The sequence below is a fragment of the Callospermophilus lateralis genome, chromosome 3 (assembly GCF_048772815.1).
Source record: "Callospermophilus lateralis isolate mCalLat2 chromosome 3, mCalLat2.hap1, whole genome shotgun sequence".
In the NCBI taxonomy this organism is placed as follows: Eukaryota; Metazoa; Chordata; class Mammalia; order Rodentia; family Sciuridae; genus Callospermophilus; species Callospermophilus lateralis.
This window is the reverse complement of record NC_135307.1, coordinates 68,201,226-68,220,423: the sequence shown is the minus strand read 5'-3', so window position 1 is coordinate 68,220,423 and position 19,198 is coordinate 68,201,226. Positions and strand designations below refer to the sequence as shown.

Genomic DNA, 19,198 nt, shown 5'->3' with positions numbered 1-19,198 from the left:
AATGGGAAGTTGACTAAAGGAAATCATATACAGTTACAGATTTTTGAAATACTAAGTAGAAAAGCTAAATGAAAAATGTCTCAACTGGCACCAAACTCCACACCATGATCAGAAATCATGACCAGCCACTCACCAAACCAGTCAGTCAAGGGCTGTGAGAAAACCTCCTTTGATTTGAAATGGCTAAAATAGCAGGAACAATTTTTTCCATACCATATGGCCATTTCCAAGGGCTAGTGAATCTGAATCCATGAAAAAAAATCAAGTAAAATGTCATAACTTTCTAATTGAAAGACTATTTCTTGGGCAGAAGGAGTGAAATGAAGGGAGAAAGAAGGAAGTCAAATAAAGTAACCAGGGAGATTGTCAAGGGAACATCCAGAGTTTTTCAATTTAGAAGAGGCCCTCCACATTTTACTTGGACCTGGAGTCTAGCAGGGGAGGTTCCCTACCACCTCCCTCCCTGTAGGACTCTGACATTGCACAAATTGCCAGCAAGAATGAAGGCCAAATCTTCAGGCTTTTAACACACGAAAGTTATCTCGGTGACAAATGAACTTAGTGGCTGGTTACTCAGTGGGGATCATAAACTCATGAGGCAAAAAGTCTCCAGAAGTCCTCAGACCACCATGGTCAGGACCGTGTCAATCTAGACAAAGCAGCAGTCGTGTCACTTCTATAGCAGAATACACTGTCCTCTCACTGCAAAAGGTCATCATCCCAGAAAAAGCAGCCTTAAACTAGACCGGTATCAAGTGAAGCCTGACTTTCCAACAAGAGTAGTATTTTCTTCAGAATTCTTAACATGGTGCAGAATGTTCAAAAGCACTAAATCTATTAACTCAACAAGTATAAATTTAATATCTATATGATATATGCCTTGAAACTATCAAAGACCAATCACTTTTTCTTTCATTTTTATTTAAATACTCCTTCTTTGGAAGAGTGACATTGGTCAGGGGTCCAGGAGACTTATTGGGTATAGTTTGTGTGTGGGGTTGGGGAGATGGTGCAGGATGGAGGGGCAAGGGTATTCATCATAGAAGCCAATAAAAGTATAGACTGACTGGGTAGTAGCAGGTATTCTGCTTCCCACATGGATCATTTATTGGTCCATTTTCTGTTATTATAACAAAATACCTGAGGCACATGAAGTTTATAAAGAAAAGAGGTTTAGGTATCTTAAAGTCTTGGAGGTTCAAGAGTATGAACGGCAATGACATAGGCTAGCTTTGGTGAAGAGCTCATGGTAACTGGCATCACAAAGACACATATGTGAGGAAAGGTCAGACAGCATGACAGGTAGCCAGAGAATGACTAGGGACCTTTAAGAACTATGTTCATTAATTTCTTCTTGGGGTGCATCTCCAACTATCTAACAACCTCCCACTAGGTACCACCGAATACAGGTCCTACCCATCTTAACATCTCCACACGGAAGTCCACATCCAACCCAGAGAAGATCATATGTCCCAGCATGAGTATAATCACTAGGAATCTCTGGCTGGGGAAATTCTGCACAGTTGGAACTATTCACAATTCCTGCACAGTGGAATTCCTCCCTTCCTATCTCCCTATTGTCCCAATCTAAATAACTCACCCTGTAGCTGGACCATTTTCTCTGTCTCCTCTCTGTAAGAAAGAGGGGTTGATCCCAATCCTCTGTATTCTCTTAAGGGAAGATTGGTGCCTCCTAGGCAATAGCTTTTCAGCCATGCTATGCACATGTGGAGAGAACCCTAATCTCCTCATACCTGGTAACTAGGATTCAGTGTCTCTCAAGTGAAGCCCAGAAATCTGCAGCTTCAACAATCATCCCAAGCGATTCTGACATAGGCTGCTCATGATCTATGCCCTCCCTCAAAATATTCATGGCTCCATGGCTTCTCCTCCATCCTTCAGCCCATGATCATTTTGCTTGAAATTCTAGAACTAGAAATTGGGTAATCTTTAAAAGTAGACATAAATGTGTGTGATATATATGTACACACGTATACACATAAACATCACACACATTTATTTCCACTTTTAAAGATTAAAACACTCAGATGAGTCACTCACTTGTGTATTATATACTCATGTATGTTGTATTTTTATCTATGGGTATTTATTTAGATGTGTATTTAAACACTATACATGTTATGTATTTTATGCACTTGTATATAACACCTGAACATTAAAATCATTAAGTGCTGTAATTCCATTTGTACTTATTAGAGGAGAATGTTTACTCTCCCCTTATGTATCCATAAGGAGGTACTTCTACAAGGCTGATATTCTTAACAATTCCCTTGGTCTTTAACTTCTTTCTTCAAAGGGGTGACTATTCTGATTTTTGAGGCTAGACAAAAAAAAAAAAATTAGCTTAGTCACTTCCTCTTGGCTTTTGAAGCCAACTCCCTACAGAGTTGATACATTCCACTGTAACTATCTACTAAAGGGTTACCCAGCCAGACTGGTGCCTACATGGTAACTCGGCCTAATTCAGAGCTAAAATATTACAAAGATCACTAGATACAGCATCAAAGCTACATTTTCTTATAAGATTTATCAGAAATAACTGTCATATTCTGATATTACAATTGGTTCAAAACATGAGATGGCCCCAGGGGTTCTATACCTTTGACCCCTCAAATGTCTATAACTCCCTCCGTATATAATGGGAAGAATTAGCATAAACCTCGGAATTTCCAAGTATCAAAAGTCAGTGGGTATTGGAATACAGGCAAGATTAGAAGTTGTAGGAGTTGGGAAGAAAGCAATGTGAACTCACCAAATGAAAATTGTACATCACAATTTTTTCACAACTTGGCTTTGCTGCTGATTTTTATAGCCATTAGTTTCTCCTTCAACAAATTAAACAAGTTTGTCTTCTTTAACTCTTCCTTCCAGATATTATTTGTATTAAGGAACTATAAATCCATGTATGTGAAAACTATAATCAGTCCTTTTGCAAATAGAGAACACTCAGATGAGTCACTCACTTGCCAAAAAAAAAAAAAAAAATTAACATTAAAGCACAAACGCTTCTCCTGATGCTGAGTACAGTATTCACAGTCTTTGAGCTCAAGTAGTTTACAGTTAGGTGAGAAACATGGACCAAAAATTAGAAGTATTATATAAAAGTTAAGCAACACGCTGGGGGAACTAGTTCTCTAAGTTTATCAGGGCTTTGGTGCAAAAAGTGCCTCATGCCCAGGTGACACAGGGACCAAGCAGGGTACAGGGGTCATTTCCACTGCCAGATCAGCCACCCACCCTGGGGAGCACTTCACTGAGCTGTATTTTTGACTGGAGACTTTCTCTAATTCATGAGTTGCTCTTTTAAAATGACAGTTCTCTCATCCTATGTTTCTTTTAATTAATAACCCCATGGAATATTTTTCATTAAAAATGAATTTTACCTTTACTATGAAATGTCAGACATGAATAAAAGGAGCGACTTTTTCTTGCAGGAAATTAAAGAAAAAAAAAGATTTTAGTTCACCTTTTCTTTGACAAATTTAACAAGTAGAATGAGCTTGTTGAAGCAATATTTCTCTTTCTTCCCACATCAGTAGCCTCTTTATTATGTTCTTTTATCAGTAAATAAATGGAGTCAAATAATATTTTAAAAAATAAAGTCCTCCAATATTCTGTAACGGCAAAGGATGGGTAAATTTAAAACTTTGTGAAAGTAAAATGTGCCTTCCTTTTATTTCTAAAAGGAAATCCAGGGGCTGGGGTGCAGCTCAGTGGTAGAGAGTTTTCCTAGCACATGCAAGACCTGGGGCTTAATATCCACCACTGCAATAAATAAATAGCAAAATAAAAGTACAATTCAAATTTAGCTTGAAGTCATAAATAACAAAGTGAACTTAGCTCTCGGATCATAAAACTACTAGACGAATACTAAGCACATATTGGCAAAGCATTTTTCCATTTGTCCACTATTTCTGCCGAGTGCGTCCTATTAAGAAGAACACATTTACGTGATAACTCTCTTTCTGTAGCCATGGGGGCATAGTTATAAAGACACTATTTCAGGAGATGGCTTGGAGCTGAGATAGCCAAATGACAGACATAATTCAAGATGAGTTCAGAACATAAAGTGAAAGCTTTAGATGAAATTCAATTGGCTAATGCTTATCTTAGTATAGGCAGCAAAACAGCACAGGAGTTTGCTCATTAATGTAGATTACAGAAATGTAATCCATAAACTAAAGGTCCCAAGACCTGAATTGAACATTCTAATCTCTACCTGTTCTCTTAAGATGTATCATTAGCCAAATCTTTTCATCAAATGTGTGTGACCATAGTTGGAGATCTGACCCCAAATGGAGGTCATGCTGAATATGTGAAGGTTTGAAAGAAATGGAGGTAGATATTGCTTTGTGTTACCAGAAGATTAGGCATTTCCTTTGGGAAAATGCAAGATTATTCTGGGCAAGCATTTATGCAAATCTCAGCACATTCCATTATGGTCTATAGAATTTCTTACCACTAAATAATACATTTAGCTTTTAAGAGTGGGATTCTATATTCTAAAGAGATCAGACCTGGATGCATTTTTTACATTTTCCTTACTTTTTCACCAAAGACTGACAGACTTCAGTAATACTGAGATTACATCCTGACCTTTTCTTACTAATAGTACTTTGGGAGAGGATATTGACCACCAGTCAGGAACTGCTATTTATGAAATATATCGTTGCCATCACCATTATGATGACCATCATTGCCATCGTCAGTGCTAACCTTCACCAAGACCTTACAGGGAATGGTCTCTTTATATTGAATACTGCCAACAACTCTATGAGGTAGGTATTAGACCCTAAACTCCACAAGGGCAGGGAACACGTCTATTTTATTCCCTTCTAGGTATTTTATTTCTAGAAAAAATACCTAGCATTAGAGATGCTCCATGCATACTGATTAACCATTATTAATCTCATTTTGCAGATATATAAATTGAAGCATAGTGAGTAAACTTCAAGTGCCAAGATCATATACTTGTACCCAAAGCCAGCACTCCAGTCACTACAAGGAGGGAACTTGGTACATTCTCCAGGAAAGAGCATAGAGGGCCTTTGACTGTGGCTGAAATCAGAGTTGTTTCTATTTCTGAACTGAATGTAAGTTCTCCTTGCTACATGTTTAGAAGAAAGGAGGTGATGCATTGAGATATCCTCTCCACATCTGCTCCTTCAGCAGCACAACAACGAAAGATCCATTCCAAAATGAATGCCCAAGACTGGAAAAGAAAGAATTCCCCGGTACCTCTCAGAGACTCCTGAATGTCATCATGCCCCCTTACTGTTTTTGGACTAGTTTTAACCAATTGACATGTACTTGCTCATAGTAATTCCTTGGCAAGTCTAAATTTATTATTTTCAACTATTCAAATAAATATCTAATTTTTATAAAATGTAATCTCTGAAAATTCTTATTAAACATACATTCCAAATGATCCCCATGATTTTCAGAATTAAAAATATAATAAATCTCATACCTCTTTTTCCCCTTTTCCCCCTTTTCTTACTATTCACTTCCTAGTACTTACTTTCCCATGTGGGTCAAATTCTATCACCAGAAAAGGAAGCAGTGCATATTGCATTAAGTTTAATGAACTTTACAATATTATTACCCATTCAATCAACAAATGTCACTACATGGACCAGTGGGATATAAGGAATAAGAGACATGCCTCTTTAAGGGCTTATCAGTCAGTGTTTGGGGACAGAGCACCTGTTCAGCAGAACCTGCAAAGTAACACACAGTAAATACTAAGCAAATGCTATTGTGGAGTATGGACAAAGCGGAGGCCTTGTGTGGCTGGGACACATGCAGAGGAGGACAGAAAAAAAATGGACCACATTGATCCTTAAGGAGGGAGCTGAAGTCCTAGGATAAGGTGATTGTTTCTTTTATATAAAAGTCATTTAAAGGACACAGAGTTTTTTCTTGTAGAATATATTCTTTTCCAAGTTCTCTTATGTTAATCAAAAAAATCTTCAAAAATCTATTGTTCCATATTTTAAAGATGCTATCTCAAATTTTTAGTTTTGAGAACAAAAGTATTTTTTAATTTACTAAAGGAGAACGTTTGCCCTTGTTCCCAGTTAAAATAACCACTTTTGTTGCTATATGAATGGTTGAATTTTCTCTTTATGGTCACCCATATTAGTCTGATGTTATTTGGATAACATATTTAAAGCATCTCAGATCTTTTGGAGCCAAATTAATCAGCTGTATTTTTGACAAGTCAGAGTACACCTGAGGATTGAACATTCCCATGGATAGAAAGATAAACTACAGTAGCAGTTTTCAAATTGGGCACATTTTCCTCAAGAGGCTTAGAACAAAATGAAAGAAATGCTTGGGTAATCTGAAATTTTGTGGCATCAGTGTAGATTGATTTCTGCGGCATGGATATTGACTATGCAAAACAGAGAGACATGGATACATTTGTTTTACAAAGTTGGCTCAAAAATTACATGTTCAAATCTCATAGTCTATTCCGTGTAGTAAAATTGTTTTACCCTCCAAGAATAGGATATATTTCATATAATTACATTTTTGCAAGTCTTTTCAATTGTCAGGCTTGAATTGGTTGAATTTCTGAATTCTTAGAGACCCCCGCCCCAATACTACCTAAGCTTCATTAATGTTACTTACCTCCATAGAATTGCTGGCTCAAATTTTAAAATATCCCTCTAAAGAAATGTATCCAGTAAAATGGCTTGGGAACCCAACAACTGAATAGCTTTACCAAACTACCCAATCCAAATCTACTTTCACACTAGAGGAAAAAAGTCTGTATGAAGACCTTTGCAAACACTCTGGAAAAGATAGCTGGATTAGAATGAAGGGGACAAGCTCCAGTCAGGCACTTTTCTTTGCTTTTTGTCCCCATGTTTACTCCCAAAAACCCATAGAGAAATTCCTTCTAGTGTGTGATTTCAGCAACAAGCCACTTGGTGACTCGCAGGTGTAGACTGTTACTATAATAAGCTGAGGGTCAACCTCATTTGCAGGCTGGACCCTCTCTCTCCCACTCACTTTTTGCTGGCTCAGCTGACCCTTTGCTGTGGACTAGCACGCTCTATGATGACTAAGTGGGTCATTCAGCATCCTGGTTTATGAATTCTGAGCATTAAGAACATTATTTTGCTCAAGAGAAGGTCTATAACTTCCTGTCATGGGAAACAAACTTTCTAACTACATGTGCCATTTAATGTGCCTGAAATATCACGTATTCACGATCATATCTCAAGTATTGCTAATGTTCTGGTTAAAAGAAGGAAGCAAATTCCTGGTCAGGATCCAATGCCTCACATTTCCTGTGTGTGCTGCTATTAGGGGAAACTGGCTTCTTATGTGCAGAATTAGCAGCTTTAACACTGATGTCTCCATTCCAGATTGTGAGCTTCCGAAAGGACTGTGCCTCTGCTAAACTTCTACACATAACATCACTCTCTAGTGGATAAAACTTTAGACACAGATGAAACCCTAGTGAAATCAAATGTCAGCTTCTAAACGTGTTGGGTGAATGGACTGTAACCTGATTCAGAACGAAGAGGCAGAAAACGAATGATTTTCTCTAGGAGAAATTACTGTAGTCTCCTTGGGTCATGCGAGTGTCTCTGGCTATGTAGCAGAAGCGCTTGATTTGATTCCTTTGGAAAAAGCTCACTTGACTGGAATGCCAAAATCTATGAAATGCACCTCCCAGGTGGAAGAAAAGAAAGTGACAGTCAATGAAGTCAGAGCTAGTTTGGTCAGAACAGTCAACTATTAGGAAATCCAATCTAACTGCAGAGCAGCCCTATGTCCTCATTTGCAAAATATATATAATGTTCTAAAGTCCTCATATTCCAATGACATTCATATGTATTATTATAATATTTATTTTACTTCTTTTTGCAACAGTCTGACTGGATTCACTGTAAACATCTTGATTAATTCTTCTTTGAATAACTGAATGCTTCTAAAGTCTGTGCCCTTGTAAACTTTTAAAAGCTACTGCTCAAAAAACAGCATGGGAGATTTTCAAATACATGTCTGTCTGTTGAGCTCTATATTTTCTCAGGTACCTCAGAGGACAGAAAAAAAAAAAAACAGAATCACTGGATTCAGCTCAAAAAGTGAAGGGAAGAAATCCGCATAGTGACAAACTGCATGGCAAAATTCAGATGTTGGGATCAGGGAGGCAGGAACTCACTAAAGAACTCTGCCTAAAAAACAGGTCCCGAAAAAGATTCAAACTTGAAAAAGATTCAAACTTAATATTAGACACTGACATATTACATTATACTTTCTGCCATAGAGAAAATATCCACTGACTTTTTCATCCAGAAGAGAGAAGGAAAAAGAGACATAAGATTGAAAAAGTCTGAGTGATCTAAATTCAAATCAACACCAAAAATCATTAGGAAAGCAAATAGTATGCACATTTTGGTCTTAACATTAATAAAATCCTTGTTTTTTTAATTCAAATCCTTTTGAATTTTTCAAATCCTTTTGAATATTTTCCTCTAAATTAAGATAGTGTGACATGGTTTCAGTGGCCCCACATCAATATTGTTAAGAAAAAGAAGTAGACACTCTCATAATGAACACCCTTGTGTCTATAAATGATGTCCTAGAAAAAGCATCATTATAAGGTCAAATTCAGTCCTAAAATGAAAATGAATGCTTTCACTGAATTGTTGGATACATCAAGAATTCCTAAGAAAAATAATTTATAAAATGTCTACATTTGAATATTATATTAGTTAGATAACTTTTCAATCCATTAGAGACTTGTTATTTCCTTTATGTTTTCTACTAAAATACATCTTTTCCTGCAGTAAGAATAAATTCTAGTTTTGAAAAGAATTCTGGCATACAACAGAGAGTATGTTGTGGAGTGTGTTAGTAAATTACTGAATCTAGCCCCCTCTCTGAAACTTGGGAAACTCAGTCCTTAAATAATTTCTTGGGAGGCATATTGAAGAGTGAGGGATCTGTGAACCCCTGTCCTGTCCTGGCAACTAAATGTGGAAAAGTTTTTATTCTGTCTGGAAGCAGACCAACAGAGAGCCCTAAATAGAAGCAGCTTAAGGGCGCAAAAGACTCCATAATTAGGTCTCTGCTTCATCTAAATGCACATGACAAACTTCTAGAATTGCTGAAGGTCTGCCACTTGCTACCCCCATCACTGGAATAAGAGCCAGCTTGGAGGTGAAAAACCAAAGCTGGAGCCTCAGAGCAACTATCAGCTGTGTGGTCATGAGCGTGTCACCTCTCCTCTCTGAGCTCACTTCCCTTACAGTATTGATTTCAAGCTCCAATGAGATAATGCCTGTGGTGTATAAAGAGCAGAGCAGCAAGCTGAATCATTTTGCAGGTGAAGGTTCTACAAACCATAACAGGTGAGCAGAGCTACTGTCAGTAGGACTAGTAAAGCAAAGGGAATTTGCAATCCTGATGATCAGTTGATATAAGGAGAATTATAACTACTCTCCGCTCAAGATTCAAGTGTGGTATGCAGAGGCTTCAGAGGAAACTAAGAAAATGCCCTCTCGTCAAAGCCCTTTAGCATGGGGAAGGACTTCTGGCCATCACGGCTTCTTACGTTAGATGATCTTAACTCACTCCACACTGATGTCAAAACTGCTGCACTGTTCTGTAAGCAGTAGACAAGCTGCTGCAGGACTGCAGAACCTGCAGGCACAAATGATTAGAAGCAGCAGTCGGAAGTTAACTCTAATCGTGATTTAACACTAATTAGTAATGGTCATTTTCATAATCCTATTTCATGAGGCTCTTTGCCAGAGTTGTCAAGGGTATCATGTGTTTTTCTCTAGATGGCAGTGACTATTTCAGTCACTAATGGTAAAAACTGCTGGGCAGCCCTACAGACTCACATTTCACTCATTCACCACTTCGTTCATTCGATTTTATAGAATTTGCATTCTGGCCACTCACAATCAAAAAATTATAGAAAATACCAACTTTAAGCAATTCAGTCCTTTAGTTGGAAAAATAAAAATGCAAATAGGAAGCCAAAGTACCACAATTCGTGCTAGGAGAGAAGTAAAGCATAGGTATATGCACTATTTCAGAGTTGTATGGAAGCCACGTTATCCTTTTTCCTAAGTGTGGACAATGTTTTAGTCATACTTTTTGAAGAATCAGAAAAACCAGATTTGTGAAATAAAAGAGATCTTGTATCTTGTTGAGTTTATATATCATGGGAATGGAGGAGAACAGACAAAGTAGTAAAGCTGGGACACCCACTGTCACTTTCCTAGACCATTTCTCTAAAGATGCCTTGTCTGTAATGCTGAAATCCACACAATCTAAAACCCACACACACCAAGCTAGGACTTTAGGCAGGTTTAATGTCCAATTCCAGTATGTTTTTCATTCGTCAAAGGTAATCACTGCTGAAATGCTTCATTGTGCACAGAAGAGGGAAAAAATAAGACATTCTGGGCTGCTGGATTCACCATGATAAGAATGCTTTCAGGGAAGAAAACAATTCTGAGATTGTGCAAATGAAAAAATGCAGCCGAACCACTATTTCTTACCACTTAAAAATTACAGGCAGGATTGGTGCTGAGCTGCTCTGTGAGGCCAGCCGACTTGAGTTGACTCAAGAATAGCACCGACTGTGGAACAGGGGCCCAGCTTTAAGGATGAGAGGGATTCTACAAGTATCCCTACAATCTGTTTTTTTTCCATTTTATAATCTGAATTGGATCATTCCCTGGGGACATTTTTCTAAGTTTTAATGGGAATCCTTGCAAGAGTCTAGAAATGTTTCACTAGAATTGACAATTATGCACTGCCTATCTTAAAAACCAACATTGAACGCTGCTGCTGCACAACCAATAAAGCAGACCCACTTCAACTATATTTTGTTTTGTTTTGTTTGTACTTTGGGACTAAACCCAGGGCTGCTGAACCACCGAGCCACATCCCCTGCCTTTTTTTTTTTATTATTTTTTGTTTTGAAACACAGTCTTGTTAAGTTGCTGAGGGCCTTGCTAAATTGCTAAGACTGTTCCCGAATTTGCCTCAGCCTCCCTAGTCACTGGTTTTACAGGCATGCACCACCACATTTGACTCTCAGCTATATGTTTTGGTTTTAGAATATTTTTCAGTTATTCCTTCATATTTTATTTAAAAAAATAAAACAAGGTTGTTATTAACTGGATTTTGGTATCCCCCTAAAATTCATATATCAACAGTCTAGCTTCCAGTGTGGTTATATACTCCTCATGGAGCTTTCATGGAAATAATTAAGGTTATATAAGGTGATAACAATGGAATCCTGATCCTGCAGGGTTAGTATCTTTGTAAGAAGAGATACCAGAGAGTTTCCATGCACAAACACTGACAGAAAGGCCAGGAAAGCACACCGTTAAGAAGGTAAGCTTCTGTGACTCAGAGCCCTCACCAAACACCAGCCATACTGACACCTTACTTTTGGAATTTTCTAGCCTCCATAACTGTGAAAAACTAAATTTCTGTTGTTTAAGTACAAATCTCTGGGTTTTTTAAAAAAAAGCAGCCTAAACAAACTAATACAAGAGTTAAATGAATATTGTTTAGGGGTTCCAATTAGCCTGTGTTTTGAACTATGTGGTACAGAGAAGTACCACTTTGTTCAGTGCCAAGAAGTTTAATCTAACTGTAGAGCTAGAGCAAGATGGGTCTCTGAGGCATACAAATGGAGCATTTCTTTGAGATCACAACCTAAAGGGCAAGTGTTAGTTTGGCATTATTTTTGATTGATGTCCTTTGGGCTCCACTCCATGACAATTGTAAACGTATTAGACACTTTTTCTCTAGGGCCATTTGACTTGGTCATTTTGACTGCACCAGTGACAAATTCGTCAGAGCCATGGAATGAAAAAGCACGATCATTCTCTGGTCATGATCACTCAATGTGGAACCATAAAAGAGGTTTATATCTGCTAATATACCATAGCCATATTTAAAAGGGAGTCCACGTTAGTATACAACTTTAGCCTGTATTAACATTCTTTAATCTTATTTTCTTCCTTTTCAAATTTTAGTGAATATTCTTTTTCTTTGAGTTTTTGGAATTGACCGCATAGTCATCTTAATTCTCAGCCCTAACAATAGGTCATTCCCATACTTGTTAACTGTTGACAATCAAGTATCAGATTTTCCAGATTCTATAGGAAAACTCTTGGGGTTTTATTTCCTATCCTCCTTTCTCTCACCCAACTTTCTTTTTCTTTGTTCAACTAATATTTACAGTACTCACATTTGTAATACTATTTGAAGATAAATTTATCAATATTGCCATATCTTCTTATGTGAAAGTGCTAATGTCTTTTAGCAAAAGTGAAGAGAGTAAGTTTGTTTGATGTGAGAATTTCTCTATGCATTTACTAAGTGGTGCAGCAGCCTGCAGTTTTTAAAAGTATTGACATGATTGCAAATAGAAGAGCAGAATGCAACATTCTCTGCAAGGTATTATTTGTCACATGCATCAATATTTCCTGAATGAATCTGATATGAAAGGTACATGCTTTCACTCAAATGAGATCCTTCACAATGCAGGTAGCATATGGAGGCCACACTACGCCCACTGGTTCAGTTGGGAGAAATGTTCACAGACTCCAAACACCACTTAGAGCTTGTTTGTTTTGATGCTGATGTTAGTATTATCCTGAACCACAGTGTGAAGAGCATTAAAATCAATCTATAAATCCATGAATCACATGCAAACTCATATCTTTCTTATTTCCTATTAAAAATAGACAAAACCCATATTGAATTTTACTCACAACCTTCCACAAAGTGGCTTTTAATCTAGGTGAAACAGTAGTGATACTGCCAATATGGGATTCCAAAATCTTGGATTCCAGTCCCAGCTCTGCCACTAACTAAGTGGACATGAGCAAAACACTTAATTTTCTGGGTCTTAATGTTTTTTTATCTATATGAAAATAAATCGAAATAGGTGACCTCTGAGATCCCTGCTAATATTAGAAATGAAGTCCTCAGTGTCATCATCCCCTCCTGGACCTCTTCCTTCTCACCTCCTGAAATAATTGGATTCATCTCCTTCATGCCCCCTTTATACCTGATTGTAACCTTTTCGTGATGCCTATTTGGTAGGTTCCTGGAGAGCAAGAACTAGGCCTTTTCCCTCCATGACCCCAGAATCCTGTAGTAGAAGCTGGATGGATGTATATCGATGTATACACAGTGAGCCAGCCAATGTTTTTCTGCCCCATTTTAACAAAGTGTCTCATTCAAAGATGTACAGAAAATAGCAGATAAAATTCTTCACCCATCCTATTTAAATAGTCAATTTGTTGTAAAATATGTTCTTGCTATCTTGAAAGTGAAGAAAATATTCAGAAATAATTCAAAATTTCAGCCATGCTTAATGTAGCCATAAGTGCTAATGCAACATTTATTTTAAGCTTCAAGGAAATGGAATTCTCTTGACAGCCTCATGGACAAATATACCCACCAATTTTTAAATGGTTCATTTTCTTATACTCATAAAACATAATGTCTGTAGGTTTCTGCATCTTTTATGGAAAAAAGTTTCCAATAAAATCACAAATATATCTGCAGATTGGAGGACCTCAGAGAATATACTTTTCTTATTAACCTTTATAAATGGTGTATTGGTGGTCCCCAAGAGTACCTCCAGTCTGGATGATTCTCTAGGAGAACTCTGAGGATTTGACATAGAGTTATACTTGAGGCCATTACTGACTGCAACATAAGATACAAAGCAATCCTGGCAAAGGAGAAAGGCACATGGGAGAAGTGTGGAGGAAGCCAGGCACAAGCCTTTAGGGGCTCACTCCCCAATTCCTCCAGCAAGAGTTTTGAGAACACATATGAAAATGTAATGTTATCTACCACAGAAACTCATCAGGCACTCAGTGCCTATTTTATTAGAACAGGTCACCTACCCATTTTCCACCTGGCACTTATCAAAATTCCACACTTCTAGAGGGAAAGCAGTTGTTGCACATAAGTCATGATGTTTAAATAATCACTTAGGCATAGCGAGTTACGAGATTTATCATGAAATCCAACTTCCCACAAGATGGCTCCATAAGAAAGGCTCCATAAGGGCAACCATCGTGGTCACTTTTTACACAGATTGTGAATGCCACTGTGTAACCACCAGGCAGAGTAAGCAGAAGTATATCACTTATTAAGAGTCTACTGAAAGGCTGAGGATATAGCTCAGTTGATAGAGTGCTTTTCTCCCATATACAAGGCCCTGGGTTCAATCCCTAGCACCACCAAAAAGAAAAAAAAAATAGTCTACTGAAAATCCTTTAAAATTTAGTCATCACTTGTGCTAGGTATATTGTTTACCTTCTTTGACCCATACCTGAGGTCTGGTGCTCAATTGAGTAAACACCATTATGTCATTCCAGGAAATGGTATCTTGAGTTGTTTAAGTAAATAAATACATGAATAAAGTCAGCAAGTGTATCCACTTTGTTTCTCTCTCATGCCTTTTCTAAATATGTTTTAACTTACTGGAAACTATGGAATTATGTTCTTATTATTGAAAAAATATAGCAACCTTTGCTCAACTCAGTTTAGTTTCTGGCACTCACAGAGAGATCTTAACCTCCTCAAGTCTTGTGAAGCCCATGAACCTCTTCTCAGACCAGTTGTTTTAAAAGCACAAAATAAAATACACAGAATTGCAAAGGAAGCACATTATTTTGAACTTCAGTTATCAAAATATTTTGAATTAATTTAAAATATACATGTGTTTTATTAACACAGTAATATATCTAGCAGGCAGGTCTAATAACGAACATGATTTATAAATAATGATGAGTATAAACATTTCAAGGTATCTTTAATACATACAAGATAATCTGAAAATATGATGTATTTTGGCACTTCTAAATAACACTATAATTTGTTACCAATTCCATAACTTAGGGAAAAGCTAAATTTCAGTAGTAAACTAGATTAAATAAAGATATAGTATTTTTTTCTCATCAAATTTATAGTCTCCAGGTTAAAAAAAAAAAAATCTCAGGTTTAGGTCAACAACTTATTGGACCAATAGCCAGTAGACTTGTTGCTTGACTTCCTTCAATTTTTTTGAGCATAGAATTTTTTAAAACAAATTAGCCAAATTACCACACTAATATGATTTCACATAAAAATTCATACTTCTAGCTTCTCTGGGGAAAAAAAAATTGAAGACCAAGAAACACTCTGCTGGTATTTCCAGTAGTGTAAGAGCAAGCAGCAGCTGCCCCTTCTACAGTGTGAACTCACAGTCTCCACAGCATCGATAAGCCTCGCCTCCCTCCTGCTGGCTATCTGCCTGGCTCCTCTCCTTATGGTGTTGTCTGTTCATGATTGTCCTCTGGATGGTTGCAAGTAACAGAGATTCACTTTGTAATGAAGAAAGAATTGTCCTTGTATACCCATTGTCATCCCCATCTAATTTCCAGTTTCCAACTTTTCAGCAGTTTATGCACTTAAGACCCAAAGGTAGTTTACCTGTTTTGTCAACTATGTTTCACTAGAATACAACCATCTTCATTTATTAGCATATTCTTTTTGACTGTTGCTATGGGCCAAATTTTGTCCTCCTTCCCAAATTCATATGTTGAAGCTGTAACCCCCAAAGCGATGGGATATGGAGGTAAATAGGTTTTGATAAGGTCATGAAAGTAAAACACTTAAGACAGGATTGGTGCCTTTTTAAGAGACGCCAGAGAGTTTTCTTCCTCCTGTCTCATATGAGGACCTAGTGAGAAGGTAGTCATCGGCAAAGCAGAGACAGAGCCCTTACCAGGAACCAAACTGGATGGTAACTTGATCCTGGACTTGCCAGCCTCCAGAACTGAGGAAAATAAATTTCTGTTTTATAAGCCAACCAGTGTATGTATGGCATTTTGTCCTGGGTGACTAAGACAGCTGTGTTCACAGAGCAATGGCAAAGCTGAGGGATTGAGACTGGCCCACAGATTCTAAAATATTTACAAGGGTTCTTGACACAAAAAGTTTGCCAAACTCTGCTCTAGTTTATTTTGGATGTAATTACCACTTAGATCTCCAGAACTTTGATGTAGAGGAGTTTAAGAATAGTTAAGGGGAGCTACGTATTCATAGCAAGCATCTCATTTTTCCTTAATGGAGATGGAGTGCAGGCAGCTAAAGAACTGTCCCTCCTCTCTCAACAGCCACTGAAAACTGCACACTATACAAACCTCTCTCCACTGAGCCACTGTAAAGACTTAAATAGCTCGATCTGGAATCCACTGTGGCTGAAAACATGACTCACAGTTTGCTCCCCCATTTACATGGCTTTAATCAGCGGTTATGATAGTTAGGGTCAGCAGCATACCAAGGACATAATTTTGATTATACAATTCAAAACAAATATTCAGTACTATAACACTTTTTGCAATAAAAACAAGATATTTTTATTAATAGATCAATGGGAATAAAGTGAATGAGAAACAGTCAGAGAATCAGTCAGAGATAGATTCAAATCCAAACACCATCCCATAGTTATTTGGCAACTATGTGTCCCAGTCTCAGAACTTCGGCCTCTTCATAGATGAAATGGAGGCCACATTGCCTTGTTTGTGGGTTGCTGATATTTAATAAGATGATTGTATGCAAAATATGTTGAAGTTTAGGGGGCATATAAAATAAGCTCTCAAAAATGATAGTTAATATTACTGGTCCTTGGAAGATATTTTTTCACAGTTTCTCCTATTTTTATTTTGCTGAGAATAAAGTGACATTGATAATACGCCCTATACCCACAATTTTCCCACTTATTGAAATAATCCATCAAGAGCAGAAGGGCTGGAATTATTAAAAAGTGACACAGTTATACTAGGGAACAGGTTATTAAGGCACCATTTGATGTCACTTAGCACCTCTGTACCCAAGGAGACAGGCAGCTCAGTCCCAATTCCTATTAAAAAATAGCACAAATTTTCTGTCTCTACCTGGTTTCTCTCAGAGGCAGCCACACTGGCATGTGCACTCTGCCCTCATGACCAATGAAGAAAGAGAGTTTGTGTGTTTGTGTGTGAGAGAAGAAGAGGAGGTAGAGGTTTATGATTGACTCATTCATTTTTTTATTTTCTGTGGGTGATTTGTTTTAATTGTCCTTTTTTGCGACCTACCATTGCAAATATATTGGTTGGTCTTAATATTAATCCCTCTGACCCTAAGGTTCCTCTTGTAATTTGAGAGAAGTAAAACTGCCTGTTTTATTTTACGGGACTATTATAAACATCAAAGGAGATACAGGGTAAACAACGTGTTTTCAGGAGGGCAATGACAAATGAGATTTGTCTTGAAGATGGAATGACAAAAAATCGTGGTTTTGGTAATCTTGCAGGAAGGGAGAAGATTTCAAATCTGGCAGATTCTAGGTTGGACAGACTTAGGATATAGTTTCAGATTCCTAACAGGCTCCCTGTAGACCAGGAACTTGTCATTGCGAAAAGTAGATGGGAGTCCAAAGAGACTCTGCACTCCCTAATAAACAAGCAAGAAAGGTCCATATGTAGTTGTTGTCTGGCATCTCATCACTGCCTAAATGTTCAGTTATTTGTGCTTCACATCATATTCACACTTGAAGCTTCTTGAGTATAGGGAATCTGAAGTTAGTCTTTGTGTTCTCTAAGCTATTTACTTGTCTCAGGTTCTGCATGCTCAATCAATCACTATTAACAAAAGCATAAACTGAAACTATCACTCAAATATAGATCAGATATTGTAACACAGCCAGTACAAATACTACTCCTGCTGGTCTTGTCTCCTCTTGGAACCCTGAGTAGGAATCAAGTTGATTTAATGATGTTCATTTCTATGTTGCTACAGTATAGACATTAATTTGTCTCTTGACTTTTTTTTTCCTTCTATGTTAACTACAGAGAAGGTTTTATTTAAGAGATAGTGGAAAGAAAGGATTGTTATTTCAAAATACTTCAACATAAATAATCAATCATTTTAGATGAAATTCCTTAAGTGCAGCTATCCAAACATGTGTTTCCTTTTTGGCAATAAAAGAGCCCCAGTCAATGCCCGATGACCTATAAATCATAGCTAGGAGATTTCTTTATGCAAATTAAATTTGTGTCACACTCATCAATAAAAAAAGAAAATTATAATGAAGATTAAATTTGGAGCAGCAGTACAAAATAAAGGATTCCTATACGTACTTGTTGGATATGTCAGAGTGGCTAATTAATTTTTGAGATAGTGTTCTTTGAAAGGATTAATGGAGAGTAAGCTTTGTGAATTGATTATTAAATGAGAAGGATGGTTTAAGAGGGTTGGGAATGTAAAACAGGCAACCAGCTTGATTAACCTTACCAGCTTTAAAGGAGTCTATATAATAATGTAAAGGACACTGATATTGATTTTGTGGTTACATTATCAAGTCCAAGAACTGTCATTGTTAGTTTATGATTCATTTGTTTCTCCTCAAGGCTGTTTTTCATTTTACATCTGAAATAATAAAGACTCAAATATTCACTCATATAATAAGGGCATCAGTTTCCCTTAAAAACTGAACAAAATATATATAAAAAGGAAATGATATCACTTTATATTGATGGGAATGTACTGTTGCAAATGAATTAACTTCTCCATTGCTCAGCTCTAACGGAGTCCAGCATGTGAACCCTGTGGGTACTAATACAGGAAAGCAGATTTAAAAACATACCCGCTTCCTTAGATTGCAAGTAAGAGTGAGGTTCCTCGAGAAGGAGTTTGCAAAAGCCGTATAAAAGTCGAGGACTTTGAGCAAGGCTTCTCTCTTGATGATGTGCAGGTCACAGTACGTCAAGGCTCGGACGTTGGCACATGCATGAGCAAGGGTGGTTTCCTTCCAGAAGATGTCCCCAAACACATCACCTTTCCCTGGAAAACAGTGTAAGATACAAATTCAAGTCTCTACAGCAGTTCCTATCAAATTCGCTATTGACATTCCAGTTTCCCATGTGATAATGGTCTTTTAACATAATTTAGAGCTGGGGGTACAATCCCACCTATGTATATATAACAATATACAACACTTTCACAAAACAAGTAGAACAACATCACCCTGAATTGAGTTTTTGATGGGAACCTCGAGAGGCATGTATAATTGTTATCTAACAGAGAAGTAAAAAATTTCATTTTAACAAATAATTTCATTATCTTTTGCCACCTT

The 19,198-nt window shown here is 37.3% G+C and overlaps 1 protein-coding gene across 1 annotated transcript in view; it reads right to left on the bottom strand.

Moving 5' to 3' along the window:
* Kcnh5 (potassium voltage-gated channel subfamily H member 5) overlaps positions 1–19,198 on the bottom strand; it is a 284,680-nt gene that overhangs the window by 35,191 nt on the left and 230,291 nt on the right. Inside the window, exon 10 of the mRNA XM_076848335.2 lies at positions 18,710–18,906. Within this exon, the coding sequence (XP_076704450.1) occupies positions 18,710–18,906 (197 nt within the window). The remainder of the gene's footprint in view (positions 1–18,709; positions 18,907–19,198) is intronic.